Genomic DNA, 9,986 nt, shown 5'->3' with positions numbered 1-9,986 from the left:
GGAAATAAAAACAAAGATAAACAAATGGGACCTAATGAAACTTCAAAGCTTTTGCACAGCAAAGGAAACCATAAACAAGACCAAAAGACAACCCTCAGAATGGGAGAAAATATTTGCAAATGAAGCAAATGACAAAGGATTAATCTCCAAAATTTATAAGCAGCTCATGCAGCTCAATAACAAAAAAACAAACAACCCAATCCAAAAATGGGCAGAAGACTTAAATAGGCATTTCTCCAAAGAAGATATACAGACTGCCAAAAAACACATGAAAGAATGCTCAACATCATTAATCATTAGAGAAATGCAAATCAAAACTACAATGAGATATCATCTCACACCAGTCAGAATGGCCATCATCAAGAAATCTAGAAACAATAAATGCTGGAGAGGGTGTGGAGAAAAGGGAACACTCTTGCACTGCTGGTGGGAATGTGAATTGGTACAGCCACTATGGAGAACAGTATGGAGGTTCCTTAAAAAACTAAAAATAGAACTACCATATGACCCAGCAATCCCACTACTAGGCATATACCCTGAGAAAACCATAATTCAAAAAGAGACATGTACCAAAATGTTCATTGCATCTCTATTCACGATAGCCCAGAGATGGAAACAACCTAAGTGTCCATCATCAGATGAATGGATAAAGAAGATGTGGCACATATATACAATGGAATATTACTCAGCCATAAAAAGAAACGAAACTGAGCTATTTGTAATGAGGTGGATAGACCTAGAGTCTGTCATACAGAGTGAAGTAAGTCAGAAAGAGAAAGACAAATACCATATGCTAACACATATATATGGAATTTAAGAAAAAAAATGTCATGAAGAACCTAGGGGTAGAACAGGAATAAAGACACAGACCTACTGAGAATGGTCTTGAGGATATGGGGAGGGGGAAGGGTAAGCTGTGACAAAGCGAAAGAGAGGCATGGACATACATACACTACCAAACTTAAGGTAGATAGATAGTGGGAAGCAGCCGCATAACACAGGTAGATCAGCTCGGTGCTTTGTGACCGCCTGGAGGGGTGGGATAGGGAGTGTGGGAGGGAGGGAGACGCAAGAGGGAAGGGAAGTGGGAACAGATGTATATGTATGACTGATTCACTTTGTTAGAAAGCAGAAACTAATAAAAAAAATAAAGGAAAAGAAAAATAAGCCCTTAGATTGTTAGAAGCACATCTCAGGAGAATTTTAATGACTCCGGATTCTTGAACCTTCCCATACTTAAAAAAGCACTAAAATCATTAACTTGAGATGTCTGCTATTTGTGATTAGCTGTAATCTTTTACCTGATGTATGTTTGACTGCATGTATTCCCTATCCAAAAATTATATATAGACTGGCTTCTGGCTTCTCCAGAAAACTTCTGGAGCAGTTTTCTCAGAGCTGACTGAGTGACTGTTTCCCAGGCTATAGTCCTCAATTAGACCTTGTATAAAGCTTAAGCTTACAACTCTTATGTTGTGCATCTTTCTTTAAGTTGGCAACCTACAAAGCAACTGTATAAAGCATATGAGCGATAATCATCACATGCATATCATGAAAACAAATCTACTCTTGGATATGACCCTGAATCCATTATGTTACATCTATTTTTCCTGTGATCAACACTGGGGCAATTTCTACCTGGGAAAGATTCATCCACCCAAGACATTAAATGAACCTTGTTTTCATACACTAATTGGTCAAGAATCATAGCAGAATGCCTACGAGACTGAAGAGGAAGTTGATTAGTTCCCCTCTTGCTCTCAGTTCTGTATTTAAGTACTGAAGAATTGTGTTCAGTTTTGTTTTTTTTTTAACTCTTGGTGTTCAATTTTACCTTAGATTATTTAAGTCTATCCTCTGTCATCAACCTTATAATCCTCCACTGCGGAAACTAGGAGTAAGAGGAGGCCTTACTAGAATGAATATGCAGTGACTGTCAGTTTTAAGACTAACAAAAACAGTTGCATCATCTAACTTGAAAACAAAAACCATGAATCTGTATGCTATCTGGTCTCTTCTTACATTCAGGGATAACATTAAGCCCATAGCTCACTAGGGTTAGCTGAGGCTAAGTATAGCCACACTATCTTTCCTTTACCCACTAGCCTCCCATGAATAATAAATACCCAGTGCTGCTAGTAACCTTCTCTTTCACATATAAAATATTTTCTCTTTTGCTTCAACTTTTCTTGACTTTTTATCTTTAATGAAAAATAAATAAAGTATAATTATTTAATAGTAATCCAAGGTAGGTAGTTATTAAATTGAGTGAATTGCTTGACCCTTTCTAGGTTTGGATTTTTTTAAAAAAAAACAAGTTGAAACTTGCAGAAACCTTTAACCAATAAAGGATGGAGGAGTGGAGACATCACTGGCATTCAAATGTAAAAATTATGAACTGTAAAAAGAATAAAGGAGGCTTAAAAAGGTGTTCATACAGTGTCTCCAAACAGCATGGAGCCAAATGATTTTAAAAGATTTATTGTTTATTAAGCAGAGATGCCAATGAATAATAGTTAAGATTTGGAAGATTTTTTTAAAAAAAGGGAAGTAAAATTTTACTCTCTTTCTGCAATAATGCTGCATTATTTGGCTGATTTGGGATATTTCTAAAGGCAATTTTTGGTCTTCTGCCTGGTAACAAGATAATTTCCTTTAGGTACTATACAGGCACCAAGTGACATTTAAACTTAAACAGTAACACAACAACAACAAAAAAAGTAACAGGACATAAATGTAGAGGTCTTCAAAAACATAATCTATTTATTTGTGTTTCAAAGTATATAAAAATGGAAGTGAAAAATATATAGACTTTATATATAGTATTAGATGTTACATCCTATTTAAATATATAGTCAAACAATAATTTTTAGGAAAATTTCTGATAGAAACATGGTCCTACAATTACATAACTACTTTCTTTTGGAGAAGGGCATAATCTATTTTTACTCTCTCCAGAAATTCCTCACAGTCACTACCAAAACTGCTTGGGTTTCACTTGATAAGGATTTTGTTAAAAGGTGCATTACTAAGAAAGAGTGAGTCACAAGTGGATGAATTTACCTTGAAGGCACAGAAAAGTTATACAAAAAAAGACTACAAGAACGATGGAATCTGGTTTCTTTGATTTCAGAGCTCTCTTATAGCAAGAAAGAGTTTGACCTCAGGATAAGCTGCCTAAGATAAGGTGGAGGAAAAATAAGATGGTGGATACCAGGTATCAGGGAAGAAATATGAAAGAGCTAAATGTAACTATGCTCTGCAAATATGCTGTACATTTTTAAAATATACTTTTCCTTAATATACTAGATGAAAAATTTAGGAAATAAAGTGCCACAGTTTATAAAATTAAGGTTATTTTCCTACATTTAAAATAAGTTTCCGGGGGCTTCCCTGGTGGTACAGTGATTAAGAATCCACCTGCCAATGCAGGGGACATGGGTTTGAGCCCTGGTCCTGGAAGATCCCACATGCTGCAGAGCAACTAAGCCCGTGCACCACAACCTCTGACCCTGCACTCTAGAGCACACGAGCCACAACTACTGAGCCAGCGTGCCACAATTGCTGAACCCTGCACGCCTAGAGCCTGTGCTCCACAACAAGAGAAGCCACCACAATGAGAAGCCCGCGTGCTGCAATGAAGAGCAACTCCACTCCCCACAACTAGAGAAAGCCTGTGCACAGCAACGAAGAACCAATGCAGACAAAAATAATAAATAAAATAAATATTTTTTTAAAAAGTTGCAAATCAAAAGTATAACTCCGGTTCAACATGCCAACTTTATGGCTGAGTTTCCAAAATTTTCCTAAAATAAGTACAAAAAGTAAATAAGTAAATAGTTGTAATGAGTTTGGTAAAAGGAAGAAACATCACAAGTTGGCTAAAGGTGACTTAATTACTGGCAACTTTGCTACTCCAGTATTCAAATAAAATAAAATTCTAAGTTCTGGGAAATAAAGCTTTGTCTGATTGTAGATTAAAAGCTTAGAAATGCATGAGAAAAAAAAAGGCAGGAATCTTTCCAAGGAAACCATTAACTTGTTTATTAGACTAATATAACCAGAAATAATTGCTAGGGGAAAACATTGTGCTAGACTGATAGGCAGAGCAAAAGTTTGGGCTTCATCTTAAATTACACTCGTAGTCAAACTCAAATCCAAGTGGTGAGACTAGCAGGCAATATTAAAATCATCTACATTCTACTACAAATCTGGTTTCAACCTATGTCTCTTCGTAACATCCTACATAAATAAGTTTGAATATCTTAAAGACCCAAGAGAGATATGGAAAGGATCTTGTGAAGGGATAAGAAGAAAGTCATGAAATGGGAGGACAACCTGACACTTTCTGGAGGACCCTAATCCATCACACTAAAGTTCAGTGTCAAAAAGATATCAAATTAGTCCCTTGTATCCCCTTTTCTTTTTCTTCTTTTCTTTTCCTATTGCCTTTCTCATCTTCTTGTCCTCTCCATGTCAGCATTAATGTTATTGTCAGCAAAGGAGGATTTCAAAGAGTGCTAAAACTTTAGTAGTAAATTATAATCAGGTAAATTGAAATTTTTGTTGAATTAACAGCAACAACATCATCATATCATATCATAGTACCTTTATCTTCATCACAGTACTTTACAACATGCAATAATTTAATATTTTTGTAGTATTTATAGACTCTTCTACCTGTACATTATCTGAGTATCAGAGTAGTATTGCACTGAATGACATAAATAAATAGCTATGTGTGTTTATAAGTGTGTTGTATTAGAAATATCCATACTCAACATGAGGGACAGAAGTTTTTAAATCCTCCATGTGATAACTAATATTTGATATAAAGAGATAGCTATAGCCAAAGATAAATATCCTGGCATTTTTACATAATAGCTTTCCTTAGTATCCCACTAATTGTTTTAGAGTGTATCTGCTGTTTCCTTATCAATAATATCCCTGGCATGTTATAGGAATCCAATTTCACTTATGTCATGCATAAATTATAGGCAACTTGGAATCAGCAAGGCACAATGTTGGACTTAAATAAAGGAAAGTGAGAGAATGTAAGAGATCGTGAGATGGCTAGGCCTTGCAGCTGAATTGTAATGGAGTATACCACTAAATATTTAAAAGAATGAAGTAGATGGAAAAGAGAGAGACTCATCTAAATATCCTTCTGTATATTTCATATGATATATGGGGAGTAGGCTCAACTGAGAGAAAACTGGAATAGCTATTATGATTGTTGTCTCTGTAAAACATTTTGAAAGTTTGCCATTTAGAGTCAGACTTGGTACAAGTCCCCACCTGTTTTACTCTCACAGAAATCTTGATACTTCTCCCATTTGTTGTTTTCTCATCTCAGTAAATGGTATCATCATCCATCAGATTAAAAAAAAGAAAACTCACCATTGATTTCTGCCTTTACATCAACCCTCAGAGATAATCCATTACCAAAGTCTGTCAGTTCTACTTTATTGTTTAATTCATTTTTATTGGAGTATAGTTGGTGTTAGTTTCTGCTGTACAGCAAAGTGAATCAGTTAAACTTATACCTATATCCACTCTTTTTTAGATTATTTTCCCATATAAGTATTGATTAGAGTATTGAGTAGAGTTCCCAGTGCTCTACACTGTGTTCTTTTTTTTTTTTTAAACAATCCCACAGCATTTATTGTCATCTGGTAATAACTTAAAGGTGAGCAAAACAATATGAATAAATGTTTTAGAACTACACTTCTAACAAACACACCTAAAAAACTTGCCTTCTCAACAATTTCTCACTTCATAGATCATTTCTAGTTGGAGACACTTTGGAGCAGAGTAATGTTATCTCCCTTTAGCATGATCCGACCCAGTTGTTTTCTTGACTTTGTTTTAAAATGAATCTCTTCTACATCATCTAATATGAGGTTCATATACTCATCAAAACCAATGATACAGCCCTCTATCTGCATATTCACTTGCTCATAAAGCCACACCTGAATCCGAGATCTATTTTGCAAGTATCTGAAGATGAGGTTGATTGGCTGCACGATCACCTTCTGCACCTTCTGGCCCTGGCCCCGGTATGCCATGGTGGAAGCTCACAAAGACCACACTACCCCACACACTCAGTGTGTTCTTTTTAATTATCTATTTTACATATAGTAGTGTGTATATGTCAATCCCGATCTACCAATTTATCCCCCCCTTCCCCTTTGGTAACCATAAGTTTGTTTTCTATGTCTGTGACTCTATTTCAGTTTTGTAAATAAGTTCATTTGTACTATTTTTTTTTAGATTCCACATGTAAGTGATATCATCTGATATTTATCTTTCTCTGTCTGACTCTACTTTAAAATATATCTCAAATCTATTTTCTTTTCTTCCTATCCATTACCATCACCCCAGTCCAAGCTCTCCTTGTCTCACTAGGAGTTCAATATTAGCAGATAACCAGTCTTATGTACTCTACTCTTGCCCACAATGATATCATTCTTGTCACAGTAGGATAATTCACTTTAAAAAAAGTAAATCAGCACTCATTAGTCCCCTGACTGAAATTCTCCAATGACCTTCTGCAGCCTGAATAAAAACATTTTCCAAACTACAACTTTCAGTGTCTTGAATGATTTATTTCTACTTATTTCTCCTATTTCTTCTGTTACCTCAGTCTAAGATCACCTGTTTCATTACTTATTTTTGTCTTCTTACTTGAATGTAGGTTTCAAGTTCATAGTAATTGAAACATGTTATGTAATTATATGTACATATATACATAATTTATATATATCTTATACATATTATTGATATATGATAAATGAGCAAATGAATCCATGCAAATCAGTTCTCTGCCTTCTCTACAGTTCCTTATGACACTAAGGGACCAGCCACAGTGACTCCAAGGGAAGTGCCTTAAAACCACTTTTCAGTGACAACAACTTGTTCAGCTGGGACTCCAACCCAAAACTCTCCAGGCAAGACTGGACTGTGCTCTGCACTCATTCCACTCTTGTACTTAAGAGTTTTATTATCATAACTGGCCTGGAATATGGCAGAGACTAAGTATCATTCTCTTATTTTAAGAGATGAGGCAACAAATCTAAAAAGCATATTAGCATAAAGTGGTACACTTTTGAAATATGGAGCTAATACATTGTTGAAAGTATATCTATTCATTCATTCCATAGTCATTTATTATCTTACCAGGCTGTTTCAGGTTTTGTGGGGCCTGAGGTATACAAAATTGGGGGTGAGGGATTCCTTTAATAAATACAAAAATTACTTTTTCAAGTTCCACTAAAGAGTGTGACTGTAAGAACACATGTTTAGGGTTTCTTCCTACTGTTTATGCAAATGAGGGGCCTGAAGTTTGAGTGTAATATGCTTGATGGCAAATGGTGATCGGAGAGCCAACAAAACATTGTACCAGTCACTGGAATCAGTCGTGAAAGCTATCCCAGCTCTGAAGGAGGTGGTCAAAGGTGAAGAATTATAATAAATATCAAAATTGCTGGGGTCAAGTTAAGCTCAGGGTGTTTGCAAAGCACTAGGAAAGTGGAGGACAGCTTGGGAAAGACATTATGGAAGAAGGAACATTGTGACTGAGTGGTTTAGGTAAGACTTGTCCTGGCCAGGAAAATGGTCCTGGGAGGGGAGGGGAGAGGATGGTGTTAATAAAAATAAGATACAGCAGTACATCAGACAGGGGCAATAGACTTTGCAAAAGTATTGAGATATAGAAGAGGTTGGTAGACTTGTGAACTGTAAGTGCTTAGGTATCTGAGGAAGAAGCATCAAGCAGTGATGAAATGATAGCAGAGAGCAGACATTGGTACAAAAGAGACTTTCATGTCACACTAAGGAGTCTGTTTTCTCCTGAAAGCCATTGAAGATGTTTAAACAGGGAAATGATGTGAGAAATACAAGTCTTAATAAGATTATTCCTTTGGTAATGTAGAAAATTGGTTGAAGCAGGGCAAGATTGAAAGCAAGGGGAATAGATGAAATGCTATTGTTGTAACCAATGAGGAGGAAAATGATAAAGACCTCGAAATAAAGGGTTGAGAGGATACCTACTTCCGGTTCATGTTTTTAATTCAAAGATAAATAATTTAAAGAACACAAAATGTAGTGGGAATTTTATCTTCATTAATAACAGGAACATTGGTAAATTGAGTATCCTGGATAGTTGTCTCCGATCTGCTCCTACTGTGCCAGCCTTGACAGTTAATTAAACCTCAGTTTTGTAGTCTGAGAGACGGTAGAACTGACCTAGATAATCTTTGAAGTTGCCTTGCAATTCTAAAATTCTATGGACAACACAGTTTTCTCCATTTCTATTATAGAGCTGTTATTTATTGCTCTTTTCTCTAAGTTAGGATAAGAAAATGAGCTCATTAACTTGGAAGTAATCTTCCAGTTGTGTTGCCTTATATCTAGAATGCCAGGCATTGAGATGGACTTTTTACAAATAGTAATTAAAACTCAGTTATCTTTATTGGAAAAGGTTATTCAAAAGAAGAGTATAATTTACATATAAATTCTAATTTAAAGAGTTAGTTGTGTTTTCTCCTGTGCCATAACAGTAGAAACTATCTCTCTCTCTTTCAACATATCATATATTATTTATCTTAAAATAGCATAAATTAATACTTATGTACAGCTAAGCTCCTCAACATCCCATGCTTTTAGTTATAAATTCAGTTTAGGCTGCTTTAAATAATTCTACTAATTAATTCCATCTACAGTTTTGCTGAGGTGCTCCAATTGTGCACTTGAATCAGAAACCTGGTATCAAGCAAGTGCTTATGCATTATTTACTAAGTGGACACAGGTAAGTAAGCCATTTAAGCCCTCTAACCCACATATACTCAAAATAATGCATTTTATTTTACATATAAGGTGGAAACATATGGAATGAAATTTCATATGGTTGAACGCATTTGACTCCAATGCAGCAATTTCATATGGTTCATCTAATGTGTGAGAGATATTTCATATGGTTTATACTAATATATGAGTTATTAAAAATAATTTCTATTTTCAAGAACATGGATTAATTATAGACATTTTATGGAACATTAAGATATAAAGTACAGGATATACAACCCAAAGCAAAGCAAGCTTCATTGCAAAAAGGTCACATTTTCAAATATACTAGAAGCAAAATCTAAATAGAAAACTGAAATTCTGGACTTGGTGTCCCCTCAACTGAAGGATCACAAGAACTAGAAGCTCTGTATTGAGTTTTTTCAAATTATTTATGGAAGGAAAGGGAAAAGCACACATATTAAGGCTTCTACAGAGGTGACCTGGAACTCCAACTGCAAATTATATGCCTATGAAATGACCAAACTAGAAATATATACTTCACAGGTGGCAGCAATGCCAGATGGAGGAGGAGCCTAGTACATTTAGGAAAATAAACTAAAAATTGTTTTGGAGGACTCTTGTTAAAATGCATTAGCAAGATTGGAGGGTTGGAATTGACATGGTATGGTTGTAGGCCTGTTTTATTCTAGTAAGATATTAGGGAAAGTAAAATAAGATAAGAACTTAGGAGCAGAGCATATCCTTTTTTCATATTTTCTCTTTGGATTAATGTCCCTGGAAAAGACTATTTCAAAAATATGAACACTCAGTTTTGGGTTTTTAGTGCTAATTTAGCGTGATTGTACCTCCCCCCAAAACTCTGTCCCATGACACATCTGGGAAAAGCGAATTATGACAAAGTAAACCCTGTTACAGACTAGTGTCAGCCAAAAGGAAACTTTAAAAAATAGAGAGAGAAATAAATTTTTCAATAATATTATTATATTAGAACAGAACAAAGTTAGGTAGCAACTCATGTTACTTTGAGTTGATCTGGAGGAGAGATTTGGAACCCCTTAATAAATTTTGTATCCTCTGAGTAATATATAAAGCCACAAGTAATTTCTGGCAATCAATAAAAAAAAAAAGACAGACAAGTAGGTAGAAAATGAATAAAAATGACAACAAAACAATAACTG

General features: G+C 35.2%; 1 protein-coding gene across 1 annotated transcript; it reads right to left on the bottom strand.

The window, feature by feature from the left end:
- Positions 1 to 5,779: 5,779 nt before the first annotated feature.
- LOC309792516 (small nuclear ribonucleoprotein E-like) lies at positions 5,780 to 6,144 on the bottom strand. Its single transcript, XM_082602188.1, has one exon. The coding sequence runs from the start codon at positions 6,066 to 6,068 to the stop codon at positions 5,790 to 5,792; it is 279 nt and encodes a 92-aa protein (XP_082458314.1). The 5' UTR covers positions 6,069 to 6,144; the 3' UTR covers positions 5,780 to 5,789.
- Between the last annotated feature and the right edge of the window lie 3,842 nt (positions 6,145 to 9,986).

The sequence above is a fragment of the Mesoplodon mirus genome, assembly GCF_964341445.2.
Source record: "Mesoplodon mirus genome assembly, chromosome: 17".
NCBI classification, from domain to species: domain Eukaryota; kingdom Metazoa; phylum Chordata; class Mammalia; order Artiodactyla; family Ziphiidae; genus Mesoplodon; species Mesoplodon mirus.
Note: the sequence above shows the minus strand (reverse complement) of the source record. Positions and strands in the feature narration are given on the sequence as shown.